Source organism: Rhinolophus sinicus, linkage group LG02, assembly GCF_036562045.2.
Source record: "Rhinolophus sinicus isolate RSC01 linkage group LG02, ASM3656204v1, whole genome shotgun sequence".
Lineage (NCBI taxonomy): Eukaryota > Metazoa > Chordata > Mammalia > Chiroptera > Rhinolophidae > Rhinolophus > Rhinolophus sinicus.
In genome coordinates this window covers 13,140,345-13,159,918 of record NC_133752.1, presented here as the reverse complement: position 1 = coordinate 13,159,918, position 19,574 = coordinate 13,140,345, and the positions used below count along the sequence as shown (strand labels likewise).

At 37.4% G+C, this 19,574-nt stretch overlaps 1 protein-coding gene across 5 annotated transcripts in view; it reads left to right on the top strand.

Moving 5' to 3' along the window:
• Nucleotides 1–19,574, top strand: part of KCNIP4 (potassium voltage-gated channel interacting protein 4) — a 1,022,425-nt gene that overhangs the window by 888,719 nt on the left and 114,132 nt on the right. The window contains exon 2 of one of the 5 annotated variants that reach the window (XM_019743875.2): nucleotides 7,523–7,624. The exons of the other annotated variants lie outside the window; for them this stretch is intronic. Within the exon in view, the coding sequence (XP_019599434.2) occupies nucleotides 7,523–7,624 (102 nt within the window). The remainder of the gene's footprint in view (nucleotides 1–7,522; nucleotides 7,625–19,574) is intronic. 5 annotated transcript variants of the gene reach the window in all.

The window sequence follows — 19,574 nt, the reverse complement described above, 5'->3', positions numbered from 1 at the left end:
TACTTTATTTCATGCTTTTTCAAGTACTAGTGTACTAGTAGATTGGTAACGTCTACATGCAGGGATAAGCAAGATTTAATTTTGATTTCTAAGGCAATAAATTTGTGAATAGTTCATTAAACTGAGTGGTTTATACAGGTACTTAAAGGCATGACTCTGTCCATTGTAAGTGCCAATAAATATTAACTAACTTAATAAATGAGTCAGATTTATTACTCCACAAAATATGTTAGTGGCAGTATATGTAATACATTGTACTAGTTGCTAATAATCACAATAGGGTAAGAAATTTTCTCATGTTATTAGCTAATTTTGCTCAACTCTAATTCCAGTGACACCTTCCCTGGACACCATATTTAAAATTACAAGTCTTCTTAACCCGTCCACCAACAGGAGTCTGTAGAATTCATCCCTCCTTTCTATCTGACAAACTATATATTTCTTATTCATTTTTTTTTTTTTTTTTTTTACCCCAACTGTAATGTAAGATCAATTAAAGCAGAAATTTTTGTCTGGTTCCCAGCACCTGGGACAGTGCCTAACACATTGTACCACTCAATAAATGGTGTTTTTTAAAAAAATAAATGAATTAATAAATGAACAGAATCTTCTCCTCAGACAATTAAGGTTTAATAAAAGAAACTGACAAATCAATCATGCAGTGGACTAGGTGTTACATAACATCAATGAAGAATGTTAGACTCTGGAGAGCAGGGACTTTTATTTTATATGACTACTGTGTATCCACAGTTCTACCACAAACATTATTTATAAGGTTTATAATATATGCATGATGATAAATGCTTTTTGAATAAATAAATACATAAAATAATAATGTGATGTAAGGTAATTAAGCTATCAAAGAGTGCTTGGTCTCTATGGAGGTGAAACGCCCTGCATACTAAGGCACTTTGCTGGGTGACCTAGCTTTACCATCAATTTTCTTTCAGTGTTATTGGCTGGGGAGTGTCATCCTTAGCTGAATGCTTTCACACAGAGCTGTCCACAGAGTGTGGGGAGGGGACTGCTGTGAGGAAGAATACCATGCAGATTCTAAATGCATCTTACAGACATGCAGCTAATCTGCACATTTAGAGACCATCGTATGGTCTGATTTCAAGTATTCAGTAGACATTGATTGAACACTTTTTATATATTAGGCACTGTGCAAGGTAGTGGAGATAGAGCAGTGAATAAGAAAGCTTTGGTTTCTGATTTCAGGATATGGTTGCGTATAAGTCTACTGACTCATTATGTTTTCTCTTCTCTTCCCCATTCCTCTGTCCCTGACTTCTTTGGAGTTAATTAAATATTGTCAGTATTCCATTTTAACTCCTCAATTGGATTTTTGATTGCACTTTTTATTACTTTACTTGCTTCCCTAACATCTAGAGATTGTAATATTGTAATATGTCTTCTTGGTTTATTCAGATTAGTTAAAGTTAATATTGTACCACTTTGGATAAAAATGTACAACAGTAAAATTCAATTTACCTTCCCCCATTCTTTATGCTAATATTGTCTGAACTTTTATATCTACAAATGTAATAAACCCCACATACATTTTTCTTTTAAACAAAGGAAATGAGAGGAAATTAAGATAATAGTTTATGTTTATTCACATATTTTTAATTTCCAGTGCTCTTTGTTTCTACCTGTAAATCTAAGTTTCCATATCATGTCATTTCCTTTTTAGCCTGAAGAAATTCCTTTAGTATTTATTGTAATGCAGGACTAGCAGCTACAATTTCTCTCAGCTGTAGTTTATCTAAAAATATCTTTATTTCACCTTCATTCTCAAAAAACTATTTTCACTACATACAGCATTCTGGGCAGAAAGTCTCCATTATTGTACTTCTATAAATAATATGTCCTTTTATGCTCGAAAAGAGTTTCCTCATATAGTTTATCCAGTTACATGGTCGCTTTTTTTTTTTAATTCTTGGCTTGGTTTGCTTTTTTTTAAAGATTTTTCTCATTTTTTTTTCCCTGCAGTTTGACTGTATGTGATTCATCCTGTATTAGTATTGATTGTACTTCAACAAGTTGCTTCTACAATCTGTACATTGATGTTTGTAAACAAATTTGGAATATTTTTGGCAATAATTTTTCAAGTTTCTTTCTCACATCTTATCTGGTTCTCTGATTATATTCATGTTAAACTACTTAATATTGTCTCACAAATCATTAAGTATATGTTTATTTTCAATGCTTTTTCCTCTCTATTCCTTAAATGGGATGGTTTGTCTCTTTTTATCTCTACTCAAGCTCATAACACTTTCTTCAGTTAGTCCCCAATCTGCCATTAACCCTATCTAAATAAGTTTTTTTTGTTGTTTTGTTTTTTTAAGGTATTTTATTTTTTGTTTCTAGAATTTACATTTGGTTTATTTTTGTAGTTTAATTTTCATTACTAAAATTTTTCACCTATTTATTTGTTGTGGCCATCTTTTTCTTTAAAGTCATTGTCTGCTATTTCTGACATCTGAGTCATTCTAGGCTCTGTTTCTACTGACTGCATTTTTTAAAAAAAATCTTGATTATGAGTCACATTTTTATGCTCCTTCCCATGTCTGCTAATTTTTGATAGCATGATGGACATTGTTAAAATACATTATAGGGAGTTTGGATTATGTTATCTTCTCTTGATGTGTGTTGAGTATTATTCTAGAAGATATCCCATTGTTGCTAAGACTTCCTTTTGGTCTTGTCAACTTTAGTTGTATTATTTGTTTGGATAGTCAATTGAAGTCTTACACTTAGTTATAGAGTGTGGTTTTTACTCTAGGAAATGATCCTTACTACAAAAATACAGAGGGTGCCCAAAACAGAAGAAAAAATTATATACATTTTAAGAAAGGAAAAGAAAAAACTATTAAAATTGTAATACTCGATATACTCATATACTGATAACAAAAGATGAATACAAGTCACGTTTGACTTCTGCAATTATAAGAGGTGCTCAAAGTGGTTACCATCAGGGTCCAGACACTTCTGATTACAGCAAACTACTGCTTGAGCAACGTTGACCAAAGTGTGCACTTGGATACACTTGTTTTGGCACCTCCAGTATAGTCTTTCTGAGCTCTCCAGTAAATGTCAGATGTGTTCAGTGCAGTTTCTTTTTTCATTTATTTCTCCTCCTTCTCCTTCTCCTTCTCCTTCTCCTTCTCCTTCCTCTTCTTCTTCTTCTTCCGACCAGGGCCAGAATGACACCATCTCTCAGCACTGCATGACTTCTATCCCCATTTAGTTCTCAGCCTTGCAGCAGCTTCTGCCTCCTAAATATTATGGAGTGAGTCTGAACCTGAGTATACATCACCCAGCCCCTGGTCAATGACTGTATTAGTCAGGGTTCCCCAGAGAAACAGAACCAATAGGAAATAGATAAATGATACATGATGGATAGATAGATAGATAGATAGATATTTATTATGAGAGACTGGCTGACATAATTACAGAGCTGAGACATCCACAATATGTCATCTGCAAGGAAAGTTGATGGTATATTTCCCATTCAAACCAGAAGTGTTGAGAACCAGAAGAACCAATGTCAGAAGGCAGGAGAAAATGGCTGTTCCAGCTCAGGCAGAGAACAAATCTCCCTTTCTCTGCATTTCTGTTCCATTCAAGCCCTTAACTTATTTGATAATGGCCGCCAACATTTGTTGAAGGTGATATTCTTTACTCCGTCTATCAATTTAATTGCTAATCTCTTCTAGAAACACACTCAGAGACATATCCAAAAATAATGTGTTACCAGCTATTTTGGCCTTAATCCAGTCAAGTGGACACAGAATTAGCCATCACAATGACCTACATTTAATCCTCACACAGATCCTCCTCTCTGACACACGTGCCAGTTCTCTCTTCCCCAGCACCCTCTCGTAAATTCCAGTCATGTTGAGGGCCTAGAATTCTGATCAGTGACACCTCAGCTCGGTGTGCATGAGCTCCACCTTTCTGAACCATGGAAGAAACATGCCCCTAGGTAGAGAGAGCAAGGGCATTTTTAGAATTCACCTCTTGGGTTTCTTTTCTCTCAAGTACCACAGTTCTATATCGCTTATTGTTCAGGGCTTGAAAAGAGTTTCCTCATATAGCTTATCCAGTTACATGGTCGTTCATATGGGATAGCACATCCAGTAACATTTATTCTCTAAAGTTTGGAGTAGAAATCTTCAATCTTACATTGCAGTAGAGAAGACATATGTCAAATACATAATTGTATCATCAATTGTTTTAATTATATTTGTGATAATGCTATGAAGGAGAAATATAGGAAGCTATAAGCACATATAATAGAGCCATTCATAATCTAGTTTGGTCTGTCATGTAAGGTTTTCCTCAGAAAGTGATTGTTGAACTGCGATCCCAAGGATGAACTATGAGGTAAAACAACAGTTTCAACAGAGATAATAGCAGGTGGAAAGGACCTGAGGTAAGAGGAAATATGATATATTCAAAGAACTGAAACAAATTAATACCTAACATATACTAAGAGTACATTATGAGTTCTTCTAAATGCTTTATATATTATCTCATTAGATTCTAGCAACTTATGAGATAGCTATTACTAATCCATTTTATTGGTGAGCAAACAGATTGAAGAGAGATTAAATAAATTTGCCCAAGGTCATATAGTGCTCGGATCTGAATCCAGGCTGTTTTACTAAATTGTGCTTGGGCACTTAACCATTACACTTTAAGGCAAAACAAAAACAGAAAGTATAATGATCTGATAGGAGAGAGACAAAGAAAGAGAGAAAAAATTGATGATGTCTACATCCTGCCTTCCAGGAGCTAAAGGTCTCACGGAAGAGAAAACTCTATATAAACAAGGTAGTGGCCGCATACAATTTATATTTAAATACTATATTCCTAAAATGGGCCTTTAAACTGTGTTTTGACAACAAAGGTCCTTTCCTATAAGTCCTTTTGCTTTACTAATAAAAACAGGAACCCAAAGAAGTTTAATAATCTGTCCAAGGTCACTCAGTTTGAAGTAGTGAAACAGGGACTAAAATCTGGGACTTGTAACTCCTGATTAAAAAGAGCATCCTGTCTACCTTGCAGTCTCAAGAGCAGTTCAAAAGATGCTCCAGGGAGGAACATCATTAGTTACCAAATTGGGGTCACTGGCAGGGAGTGTGACCTTAATACCGGTGAAGACTTGGGAAGCAGAAAGCTCCTCCCCCACACCTAGGCCGGAGGGTCCAGGAAGCAGATAGAGACAGTGAGCTTGGCAGATATTCAAATTTAAGACAAAAGGAAGAAATGAAACAACTAGCAAATATTTCTGAGTGTCTGTCATATGTCAGTCTCAGAGATGATAACAATTTGTTTAGATGTTGAGAAATCAAATCTGAAGCAAAGGAGCTGGGTTAGAGGTAAAACGAAAGGCTCCCCGCTTCTGCAGATGGCTGATAGAACCTTCTCTGTCTAATGCCTTGTCAGAATCGGGTCTCACTCTACAATAGGATGTGATGCAGGAACAACAGGGAAGATAGAGCAGAGGAAGGAGAGGACCCTCTTTCCTCAGGATGGTTGCAGACACCGCAGGGCAAGAGCAAGTGTGTTTGCATTGAGTTTTCAAGGCATGCATGGGCATGGAGAAGTTGCTCATTGGGGAAGGGTCCACCAGATGTCTCACACTGTGGCATGGGGGTTTGCAGTGGCTTGAAGGGAAGAAGCAGACACCCTGCTTGGGGAGCTAAAGCAAAACACCAGTGTCCTGACAAGTTAACAAAGGAAATAGCACTTAGATGGATGTGTCCCTTTAGAAATGTAGTAGTAGGAAGAAGCCCACTAAAGGAGTCTGTTTTATGTAAATCAGATTTATTTTGGTTTACAAGTTTAGTAGCTTACTTAGATACTAATCTAGGAAATGAATTCAGGTCTTTTGTCAAACATTTATTGATCTCCCATATGCCAGACCCTCAACCAGCACTTGAGATGTCAAGTGAACAAGACATTTCATAGCAAATAAGTGTCAAGAGCAGGGGAGGGGCCTGTTTTGTGAGTTCCAACAAAGGCAAGAAATGTAGGCTGGCCAATGGTTGATGGTCCATTAGCAGCAATAGGGAGGGTAGTAGAGAATGCTGTCAGAATGCATCAGGGCCAGATAATGCATGGATTGAGGTCCATCAGGGCCAGATAATGCATGGATTGAGGTCCATCGTAGGAAGTGTGAGTTTTTTCAAAGGACAAATGGAGCTTTTGCAGGGCTTTTAAGCAGAGAAATGATCTGATTTGATTTATACATTTACTAGTTTACAGTCACTCCCCACACAAGCAATCTATCAGGTTTTATAGCCAATGGACACTGATATGGGTAGAGCAGCCCCCAAAGGTAAATCAATCAGTACCTTTGTTGTCAGGACTTTTTATAATCATGAGATCAGAATTATAAAGTAAAAAAGTAATAAGTGATACATTCGCCAATCTCATATTATATAGTCTAACCTTGATTAAAATTGATTCTTTTGCTGTTACTTTATATTCAAAACCTTCCAAACTGATTTGGGGAGGCACTGTGTCTATCAACATGCAAATTCAGGCTTCTAGGTACTCAGAGTGGGTAAGCTGATGCTGAGTTGGACAGCTGTGGGGGCTGACACCAACTGTTGTTTCAAGTGTTTGCAAGCTTGTCCACTGGGTCACTAGTGTTTTCCCTTGAGTCCTCCCCCAACGATCTGCAGTCACAGATCCTGCTCCATCTATTCCTAGGGTAACATTTTACAAACACACCTTGCTTCTTTTGGCATGACTCTGCTTGAATAATTCCATCCATTAATGTCGACACCTGAAAAATGTGAAGAACTGTCACATGGATGGGCATGTCAGCTTGTGCTAATGAAGCAGCTTATCAAGGACATCTACTTTTTCCTTTCAGGGAAGGCAAAAGTACTAACAGGTGATTGTGGTGTGAATGATTTATACACAGCGTCTATCTGCGCAGTAATCAAAGATGAGGAGCAATGAGAACCTAAAGTTGTCACGTGGGCCCTTTCATGCTGGTTTGAATATTGAAATTTCAATTCAGTTAATTCTTTCAGTAATCTAAAGCCAAAAAAAAAAAAAAAACACCGAATTTTACTTTTGCTACTCAAAAGATACCAGGGGTGTCAATATAATGTATACACGTGACTTGTATACATCTTTTGTTGTCGGTATATATTGAGTATTATAATTTTAATACAGTTTTTTTTTTTTCTTTCTTAAAATGTGTGTACATTTTTGGCACCCTCTGTATACTTGCATGATTCTGTTTTCACTTGTAAGTCATTATCTTTAATGCAACATAAGGAAAAGGTTTAAAAAGAAAACCTAAAACATGAGAAAAACAGAGAGGGAAAAAAGGATGTATTTCCCCCCTCTGGGATCCCCCCTACTGCCTGTGATTGCCTGAGCGGTGGCTGCCTCCAGATTCTGCTTGCCAGGCTCCCTGTGCTAAACCGCGCAGCCCGCCCCAGTTGCTCTCCAAAGACGGCTTTAACGGAACCCATCGCGTATCTTCTAGGTTTCCTCTACGCACAGAACAGCACCAAGCGCAGCATCAAAGAGCGCCTCCTGAAGCTCTTGCCCTGCTCAGCTGCCAAAACGACGTCTCCTGCTGTTCAAAGCAAGTTTGTTTGGTTTTTTTCTCTCCCAACCCCAAATTGGTCCTTAGTTTTGTTTGTTAGGTGTGCATGCATTGCAGGTCTTTGCTTCTGAAAAAAAATCAATGCATTATAGTCTGTAAAAGCAACTCTACTGCTGTACTTGTGTTTCCCTAAATCCCCAAGGGAACTTCTGTGCAATGATGAGGTGCTTCCCAGTGGGAGATGGATAGCAGCTCGGGCTTCAAAACGTGAAAACTTTTCTTTGGTCTGAGGGGTAAGGACTAAACTCATATAATGGTTGGGTTTCCCTTGCCTAACTTGTTAGCAGAGCAGCTGTACCCTTTAAAGTGTATTACCTCGGACATTTCTTGACTCACAAACATGCATTTAGATGCTGCCAAACTTCAGAAATATCATTAGGTTCAAATAACTACTATAAAGTAGAAAATATTTATACAAATATGATTTTTTTTCTTTGCTCGCTCTATGTGCGTCAGTCAGGGTTTTCTAGAAAAATCAGAACTAATACATACATGTATACATGTACATATGCATATGCCTATACAATACACATATGCATGCATGTACATATACATATACATACAAACACAAGCATACATATTCAAAGATTTATTTTAAGGAATTGGATCACATAACTGTAGAAGTTGGAATGTTCAAAATTCATAGGGCAAGCTGACAGGCTAGAAACCAAGGCAGGATTTGATGCTGCAGTCTTAAGACAAAATTCCTTCTTCTCCAGGAAAACTCAGGTTTTGCCTACGTCTTTTATTCAGGATAGTCTCTTTTACTGAAAGCCAACTGATTGTAGAGCTTATGCCTGTCTGCAATATAGCTTGACAGTAACCTGAGATTAGTGTTTGATTAAATAAGTGGATGCTATAGCCTAGCCAGGTTGACACATGACTAATGATCATTTTTTCTTTCCAATTTTGTGGCGTTCTTATGGAGTAGAAAACAAAGAATATCTAAAGGGAAACTATATATTTTTAAAGATGCTATATATAATTTATAATGAATATTTACAAATGTTCTATATTCACAAACATTCTTTAATACATTTTTTTTTCAATCATCGAACAGCTGTCAGGCAGAAGTGGTGCTCTTTGCCAGTGAAGAAACTAATTGAAACATTCTAGGTTGGGGGCTGTAACCCAAGTCCTCACCTACTGTCTTTATATTCTGCCACACCATTTTGTAGGAATTAATGGCCTCAATTAGTGATTTGAAAATGTGAATGAGCTAAAATTTCACTAGTCTCCACAACAGAAATGGAGAAAATATGGAAAGTACCTCAACCCAATACAAAGTCTCAAAATAGAATAGTAATTTATTTCAGTGGTACTGACCAAAAGTAACATATCATAATAATGATTTAATTAATTCACTTATTAATTCAACATATATTTATTATATGTCAGTTCCTGTTCCTGTGCTAGGAGGTAGAGCACTAAATACAACACCTTTAAAAAGCCCTGTCCTACTAGATCATTCTGTGGAGAGAGTGCACAGGGCAAAATTACTTTCAGAAGTAATAATCCTATGAACAAAATAAATAAAATTATGGTTGAGAAATATCACTTTGTTTTCCTTCATTACACACATACATGTGCCATCTCACAAACAAAATACAACATGTCATCAACAACACAGAACGCTGTGATCCAGAATAATGCCCAAACCCTCATCCTACATCATATTGATGCTGCAGATGTTTTTATTGCCACTATTCGTCAGTGAATGTTGGTTATTAGAGCCATTGCTTTTCTCTTTTCAAAGAGGACTCAAAATTGCCAATTTACCAGATATTTACCAGAAATATAGTCATTTGTACAAAATAGACAGGTAAAATGTGACTTTGAAATGGATCTCTATATTCATTTAGGAAAGAACAAAATAGTCATGCCCTTTTAGCACTCTTCTGCGTCAATATTTGGTAAAGCCCACAAATAACTGTTTACAGAGGATGCACTGCCGTTTTCAACCAAGTGTCAAACAGAAGTCAGAACATTTCTTAAAAAAGAAAGAATATACTAAAAAATGAGTGGAATGACTCTAAAAACTGATATTTTTATGAAATGGGATTTTGTAAAACTGGCTGATATTGAACCCACGTTAGACATGGCCTACGCTTTGTGGACCCTAAAAGTTCTATGAGTGTAAAACTTCCCCCAGTAGCTACCACTTTCCCCATTAGTTACCCATGATAAGAAAACCCCAACATGTGGAAGTAAATTATTTGGAAAGGAGACCACATTAATTCCAATGCTACGCTACTTTACAGCTATCTATGATCTGGGCCCAGTTAGACACAGAACTGAAAAGATGATATGAAGCAAAAGACAGTTGGTTAGAGCCAAGTAGCAGAGTGGCATAGGACGCTAGGCCTCCAGGAGGGAAAGCAGAGCACCAAAAGTTTGCATGCTGGACCATACACACAGAACCCCACGGTGAGGTGAGGTCTGGCTGGGCTGGTTCTAGACTTCCCTGACCTGCAGAGCATCTGAGGAGGTGTTCTCCACCAGATCTCACCCAGATTCAAAGCAAGGGGCTGAAAATTCATTTAATAAAGGACCGATACTCACTTTAAATTTTGTGGGTTTTTTTTCCTTTCCAGGAAGGCAGATAAGAAAGGACTGTTCATTCCTCTTAGCAGGAATGTGAGATTTTTCAATATTATGCAAATAACAAAAGAAAAAATATTTTCTGCAGAATAGCCTGCACTCCTGCTGAGTTGTGGAGTACTTAGAATTCCCAAATTAGGGAATCTGAGAGTTTGCAGGGAGCATAGGAAGACATGTAGCCTCACCTCACGTTCCCAGACTGTCATCACCAGCGGACAACACAGCCTCTTCAGGAAGCCACCCATTTGGTGATAGCCAGCTTTAAGGAGCATCCTTTCTCACAATGACCCAAACTCAGCCTTCTTTAAAGAACTTCCAACCATATTGGTCCTTAGTCCCACTCTTGAGAGTAATCTGCAGTGTTTACTGCTTCTTCCACAGGAGAGCCTTCTTCCTCCTCTCCTCCTCCTCCTTGGATAGTGGGAAGGTGAATGGTTTATTTGCAAAGTTACTCATGTTTGTGGCAGTAAATTTGGAAAGTGCACAAAAGATAAGCAAGCATACACACCTTATTCACACCATAGAACACACTCATAATCCTACTATGCTCCCCTACCTTAAAGTAACAAGTAAGCTGGTAGCATCATGTTTTTCATTGCTGTGTGTGCATTAATGAGATCTCATCTATACCAAAATTATATCCTTTTTCTGCATTGCATACTTTCATCCATATTAACCTTGTTATTAAAACTCTATAAACACCATTTTTAATGGCAAGCATAATATTACATTGTATAGTTACTACATATTGTATTTCACCAGATCCCCTGGCTTATGGATATTCAGATATTTTCACCTTTTTACCTTTTACCCCATAATATAAGTAGCACTGAGATAAACATACCTGTGCATAGAAGAGTTCTGACAATTAAGTTCGCTAACTTTGTTGTAATGATCTTGCTGAACTTTTTTGATATCAGGGGGTTATTCATTATGAATTTGTACCAACTAGACAAGCAGTTTTAACCAAGTTTATACTATTTAAAAGTTCTGAAAATGCTGTGTGAAAAAGTTAGATGACCTGACTATTTCGCCAACAATCCATGTCTCTTGCATCACGACCATGCACGAGCTCACACAACACTGTCTGTGAGGGGTTTTTAGCCAGTAAACAAATAACTGTATTGGAACACTCTCCCTACTCACCTGATCTTGCCCCAGTGATTTCTTTCTTTACCCAAAGATAAAGGAAATATTGAAAGGAAGACATTTTGATGACTTTCAGGACATCAAGGGTAATATGATGACAGCTCTGATGATGGCCATTCCAGAAAAAGAGTTCTAAAATTGCTTTGAAGGGTGGACTAGGCGCTGGCATCAGTGTATAGCTTCCCAAGGGGAGTACTTCGAAGGTGACCTTAGTGATAGTCACCAGTGAGGTATGTAGCACTTTTTCTAGGATGAGTTCGCGAACTTAATTGACAGACCTCGTATATACATATACCTATGTATGCTTTTTAGATAATTTTTTCCCAACTTTGAAATTATTGGATGAAAAAATTTAATTATATGAATGCAAACTTCTCAATTTATATTAGAAAATTGTTTTTTGCGTTGGCTTTTCAAATATTTAAACACATCGTGCATATTATCTCCTGAGTATTTTGTTACAAAAATATTGAGGACTTAATAGCCTCAACATTTGGAAATTATATACATTTTATAGTAATTTGTTAAATGCGCCCTTAAACATTCCTTCTGCTCTTTGTGCCTAAAATGCAAGTATTAAAAGAAGTAGTACATGACAAAGATTTTCTACAGGAAAAACCATAGACATTCTTAAATGTTTAGAAATCAAATGTATTACTCACCTTTAACAAACAGCACAAATTATAAGCCCACACTACTATTTTAAACCACACATCTTGACTTTGATGTGTGAGAATACTGTCAGACAGATATCAAAGTCCAACTGCCTTGGAAAGGTTTGGGGCACAACAAATATGGCTTTGAGAAGGAAGTGACAGGTGTATGTGATGACCTCCAATGGAGCAACCTGACTGGTAGCTGAACAGGGGTGATGGATATGATGTAGTGAGAATTAATGTAGCCTTTAGAATGTCTTCCTCCTGACACTAATAACTCCCCGCCCATCGCGAATGAGAAATGGGCCTGGCAATACCATAAGTTAAGGATTAGCTTTATCACATTTTTGGCCCCGCCCCCTGTGTAGCCAATTGCCCACAGCACTTTAAACACCCAGGCCAGAATGCAGACAGAGCGCCAGCCAGATGTAATAGCCTGAGCATCATCGCGCAATCCTGCTCCCCAGGTTGCTTATATCATTCCTTGGCGTCACCAGCTGTGTAGTTGCTGAAGTTAGAATCATCTTCTCTCCCTTTTATGTGCCCCTACCCACCATCTTATTGGTCACTCAACTCTGGTTAATTTTTCTCTGAAATCTCTTTTAAATTAACTTCTTTTCATCTCTTGTGGTAACGTTCCTGCTCAGACCCTCATTAACTCTTCAACAACTATTAAAAGAGGAAAATGGAGGCTTTAGTTGTCCTCCTGGCATTCATTTGTATTCCTATCGTGCCTCTTACTAAACAAAATGCCTGGAGTTATTTAGAAAAAAATCTCAGACTGACTCCTTAGTTTCCTTACTTAGTCATTCATTCCAGAATAATTTTTTTTTTTTTTTTTTTTTTAGTTTCAGGTGTAAAAAACAATGTAATAGACATTTATACTCCTCACAAAGTGATAACCCTCCTCTGTAGCACTATTCACAATAGCCAGGATATGGAAACAACTGAAATGTCCATCGGTAGATGACTGGATTAAGAAAGTGTGGTCCATTTATACAATGGAGTGTTACTTGGCCACAAAGAAGACTGAAATCTTACCACAGTACTTTTTTGAGAGACTCTGTGTGACAAGTGGGATTCTAGGCACTAGGTTTAGGGCAGAGAGTACGACATCAGTTCCCTGCCCTCGTGGAGCTTATTTAGGAAGAGAAATGATAAACACGAAAACAAAGAAAATCTCAGGAATAGATGACTATTATAAAGGAAGTAAACCTGTGGTGATATGATGGAAAATGGATTCAGGCAGAGGAGCTAATTTGACTGCCTCGCTGATGAGGTGACATTTGAGACCAAGAGTAGGCCAGTAGTGTGAGAGTCTGCAGAGAGAGTCCCAAAAAAGAGAAAACAGCAAGGGCACAGTTTCTCAGGAGGAAAGTCACGTGGTTTGTTCATGGTACAGGAAGAAAGACTGTTAGAAAAATGGTTGTTGTGGGCATTAAACAAGATAGTTCATGCAAAGAACTTAGCACATGAAACAACATGAATATGAATATATGACAAGTATTAACTCAATTGATACTCCCATCCACCTTCTGAGGTAGGTATAATACCCTGCTCCCACGAAAATAAGACCTAGCCAGACAATCAGCTCTAATGAGTCTTTTGGAGCAAAAATTAATATAAGACCTGGTCTTGTTTTACTATAATATAAGACTGGGTCTTAGATTATAATATAATATAATATAATATAATATAATATAATACTGGGTCTTACATTAAGTTTTGTTCCAAAAGTTGCTTTAGAGCTGATTATCCAGCTAGGTCTTATTTTCGGGGGGAAAGAGTAGTATTTTCCCCATATAATAGCTGAGAAAATTGAGGACAGAGAAGTAAAACAATTTTCCCAATAATAGAGCTGGGATTCTAACTCCAGAGCTGGCTGTCTTCATGACTTTATCAGGCTGGGGCATAGAAAGATAAAGTGAATTACTCAGTTATCCAGTGAAAAGATACAGCCATGATACAGATTGAGAGCATTTATTTTTTAAAGAAAAAGTATTTGTGCTCACATAGAATAGAGTAGCTAGGAATTTATTGGTACTAAAGTTATCCGTGAAATAGCTAAACTCCTTAATCCAATATTAATCTACTCAATATATGCCTTTAGGCCTATAATTGTAGCTTTTTTTCATAATATGAATTATAAATTTCATATTGGAAAGAAATATGGCAAAGCATTAGATCTGGCCCTCTGCCTCCAGAAAGGTAGAACTTACATCCCCATTTCACAGGTGACGCAACAGTGGCAAAAATGTTATAATGATTTGTGCAGAATCACACAACCAAAATTTGGAATAAAACCTACACCCAAAATCCCTTTAATCCCTTTAATATTATCCTGATACAGATAATATTATTGAGTGACTGCAAGATATGGGATTGTCATATTAATAGAAGAATCCTTACTGGACAAATTAAAAAAGAAAGAGAAGGCCAATTTCATGGGATTGGCACATAGAAGGGTTCATTTGGACTCGATACTGTCTAAGCAAGGCGTCATCATATTCTAAATATTATAAGTACTATAGCCTATTATAACAGCAACAACAATAACCATAGCCTATTGTAAGTAATATCGCTTTTTTATAAGGTTGGTGCAAAAGTAGTCATGGTTTATGCAATAATTTTTAAGCGTTTAAACCGCAATGACTTTTGCACCAGCCTAATATACCATTGGAAACTGAGATCTAGAGAAGGGAAATAATTTGCTCAAAAATCACAAAGCTTGACTCCAAGTCCAGTAATTTTCAGCACTGAAATTCTGTGAGTTGGTATCAGTCAAGGTGCAGGCAGGAAACGCAAGGCACACTTAAATGGAGCAATTGAGGGGAATTTCATGAAGGGATTATTTGCAAAGGTATGGGCAGGGTTTCTGCACCCAGCAAGGCTGGTGAAGCACCCAGTGCTAGAGAGAGAGAAAGCTATTTGTAGACTGCCAGTTACCAGACAATGAAGAATGCCACAGCTGTAACTACAACTGTCAGAGATGTCGATGTCTTCATGGCAGGGTCTCTGGCCCTTGGAAGAGGAATGCAGTCACTATCAATCCAGTGCCACCAAGGGGGGAGCCCAAAGACTATATGCCACAATCTCTTTCTTTTCCTCCTCGCTCATCTCCTGTTGGGACTTCCCCTTGGCCAAACCCAATAGGAAACCAGGGACCAGAAGGGCAGATAACATCCACAGAGGTCAGCCTCCCGGATCCAGAGCACCCTGGATACAGGGTGGCTCAGAAGGCCAAATGGAGATGCTTTCCAGATTCCGTATGCCTTTTGAGTCAGGAGTTGGGGACCCATAGGACCAGTGACAATTCTTGAGTTAGTCACACTATATTGAGTAGATAATTACAGGATTCAGGACTTTAACTAGCCATTTCATGAATGACTTAGTATCAAGAAATCCCTAGCAACTCTTATGAGCACCAATACAGTCTGTGGCTGTAGCTCCTGATTGAATAAGTGAGTAACTCACTTTATCTCTCCATGCCGGAGTTCTTTTTTCTAAAGTAATTATTTTCCCTATTTGTCCAAAGCACGTTATGGTGACAAAAGGTTACTCCCTAGATAATAGTGAGGAACAGATGCAAAAAGTACAATGATAAACACTTGATTAGGTGTGTATTTTTATTGGTATGCATATCTTTTATTTAAATTTGCTTCATAATAACATCTACCCAGTAAAATCTCAGTGCCCTTATTTCAATCAACATAATTGATTCACCAAATTAAAGCTTCATTCCAGGGTTGTTTTGTTGTTGTTCATTGGAGCAGACACAGGCGAGCAAAGCAGCAAGGTCATTGTGAGGCCAAACTACTCAAAACCCAGAAACCACTATCAGCATATTGCTGTGTATAATTGAGACACATAACTTCGTAACTTTATTTCAGATTTTTGGTATCAAATATAGCATGCCATTTCAGTGTTCTGTTTTTCCTGGTAAGATTTTGATCATGGAAAGTTTTAAATGCCTCTCTTGGCTGAGAAACAATCAGTGTTTGGCTTTTGGAACATTTGTTTTCCACGTTGCCAATTAAAAATACAACAGTAACCTCCAGGAAATTAAAAATAAAATGTTTAACCTTCTGACAATTAATTAATCTCATGCTAGCTCCTTAGTGACTTTAGCTAAAAGCTCTGACCTGGGCATATATAGTCAGGAAAAGTTTTGGAAGAATAGAAGCATAACCTGTGAAGGTTTGTAAACTTAATTGGCAAGTGTTGATATAAAGCAAGGTCCTTCAATTTCATCATCTGTATGGGCTAAAAAAAAAATGTTACAATCAAATTCTCTAATGTTTTTGTCTGTTTAACAAACATCTAGCACTTACTATGTGGCTGGTATGGTTCTAAGTGCTTTGCAGAGTTTGACTTTTTATATCCTAAAAGTAATCCTATAAGATGGACATTCTTTATTATTCCATTTTACAGAATAGGCAACTGAGGGATGAGAGGTTAATTAATTTGCCTGCATCACCTCATCGGTAAGGGGTTTAGGGGATGAGCAAGGGTCCATCCCTTGCTCCTTTAGGGGATCCAGCAATTGAGCTCCGGAGTCTTTGTACTTTACCAGTTCTCTAGTTATGGTCATTGTTTTGATCAGTTTACAAACAAATAAAAACAAAAAAATAAGACAGAGTCTTTTTCCATTTACCTACTCAGCATACGACACATTTGTGCAGCCCATATCGTGGTAACACCTTGACTGAGTTGTTTCCTCTCTGGACCTCAGTCTCACCATGTGCAAATGAGAAACACAGACTGTCCCTCAAGTCCCCTTCCAGATCTCAGGAGCCATTGAGATGGCATTGCTTACTTCTGGCTATGACAAATGGATATTTCCAAGCTAGTGTAAATTTCCTTTTTTCATGGTATTTTACTACCCATGAAAGGCAAAAAGTGGAAAAAGTTAGAAACTCCACTTAACCAGATTTAGCACCAAACAGCATTATGATTTACTTACTGTAAACTATGTGTTTTACTAGTTGTAATAGTTGCCCCATCCCTTTGTGTGGTCTTTTATAGGTTCTAAAATTCTTCTTCTTGATCATCTCATTTCTCCCTCATAAAACTGGGAGAGCGACAGATCACAGGGGTTACAGTCTTCGTGTATCAAACTGAAAAATGCAGAGATTAAGTGGCTTATCCAAAGTCACATAGGTATTTAGTGACATAGAAAGGTGGGTATTCTTTTTCCTGGTCCATCATGTATCTAGGAGGAATCTTCTTTAATTCGTGAATGGGTTGTGGTATGGGAAAGCCAGAAGCAGGCGTCCCAGGACAGTGGATTTCTGCTGGTAGGTTTAGTAGATTTCACCTCGACATGGCAGACATTTATGGAACACAACTACCTATGTAAAAAGTAATAGTGCCAGAAGGAGGGGAACACATAGATCACTACATCTGAAGGCCGACCTTGTATTGAAATATATAGACATGTATATAGATCACTCAGATATAATGAATACAAATAAAATGCTGTGAGAGGCAATGCTAGAGAGGTGTTTGAGTTACGAAGTTAAAAGTGATACTTCTGGGCTTAGTCCATTTGGTTCAAATCCTGGTTCTGTGACTAACTAGCTATAGAAAACTTAGGTCAGTTGCTTACCCTTTCTGAGCTTCAATTTCTTCATAGGTAAGGTGGAAATAATAGTAGCAAATAGTATACGTTTGCTCAAAGGATTAAATGAACATGTGAAGTGTTTACCACAGTGACTGGCTGGTAAGTGGTCCATAAAGGGTGACTGCTGATGCTCTTATGCTACTAATACTACGATGATCACAACTGTACCCCCAGAGAGGAGACTGAGTCTCACCTTGGTGTATTTCACAAAGAGGTAACATTTCAGCAGAACCTTGTGAAAAAGAATTGTCATTTCAGTGGAGGCAGAAAAAGCAGGAGCATTCTAGGTACTTGAAAAGATGAAGCTTAAAACAGTCAGAGGGAATGAGAAGTAGGAAAGAGAAGCAGCCTGCAAAGGTGAGCTGGGGCCAGCGTTCAAAGGTCCTAGCTGCCAACATGAGTCTGGACTTTACTCGTAAAGGGAAGCAATGGGGAGTCACCCAAGGCTTTAGTTATTTATTTTTATTTCAGGTTTATAGAGTTATTTGAAATACAAAATTGTAAGATATTCAAAATGTACATCATAGTGATACAATATTTGTATGCGTTGTGAAAGTATTCTCTCTGTCTAGTTAATTAACACATCCATCAATTCACATATCTTTTGTGTGCATGTGTGTGAGAACATTTAAGTTTGACTCTCTTAGAAAACTTCAATTATACAATACAGTGTTATCAACTAAAGTCATCATGTTTTACATTAGATCCTCAAACCTTATTTATCTTACAACTGAAAGTTTGTCCAACCTCACCCTATTTCCCACCACACGCCAACCCTTAGCAACCACTATTTTCCCTGTTTCTATGAATTTGACTTTATTTTATTTATTATTATTCTTGAGAGCACACATATTAGTTATACCATAAAGTATTTCTCTTTCTCTGTCTCGCTATTTCACTTAGCTTAGTGCCCTCAAGTTTCATTTATATTGCCAGATTTCCTTCATTCTCATGGCTAAATAATATTCCATTGTATATCTACCACATTTTCTTTATCCATTCATCTGTTTTCTTTATCCATTCATCTTTATCCATCCATCCTAAGTGTTGATGGGCAGTTAGGTTGTTTTCATTTTTTCGGTTATTGTGAAAAATGCTGCAATAGACAAAGGAGCACAGATATCACTTTGATAATCCAGTTTTCTTTTCCTTTGGATGTATACCCAGAAGTGGGATTGCTGGTCAAAATGGGGAATTAATCTTTGTCTTGACTGGTTTTTGAGATAGCTAGAGCCATCCAACAGCTGAAAGAACTGAGCACAAGTCCAACTCTAGAAGAGTTGATGATGAACTTAAAGTCAGGGAAAAGATGAGCAACGGATCAAATGTGACATTCAAAAACAAGACCTGGACAGGATATCAAAACTGTCAGCAAAAGCTAGTTGTGTTTTGCTTTGTGAATCAAGGAAACATTCAAAATTTATAATAAGAAAACGACAAAAATGAATCATATAATACCCACTTAAATGAGAAAATTAAACAAAGAAATTAAATCATTAATGCAAGATCTCTCAATTAACTTCCTGTCAAAGCAGGAATTTCGCCTCAAACGGTATGATGCCATAGCTTCTGGTCTTCACCACTACACTTCCTGCTTATAGGAAAGGAGAAATGCCTAAATATAAGGAGATAGTTGTAGAAGGGAGGGGATGGACTTGAAACATGTGGTGAAGGAGTAATTGGAAATACTGGGGGAAAATTGGTGGTATTGAGTAAAAGATAAGAATTGGACAATGTGATTCCACCAAAACAATCCTGGTGGAATTAAGCAAGATAAGGAACAGAAAAGGGCATGAAATTTAAGAAAAGATGATCATTTCACTTATACATGTTGGCTTAAAGAGTCTGAAGAACACAAGCCATTCTTGAAACAAGCTTTATTGTGAATAGATGTATAGTT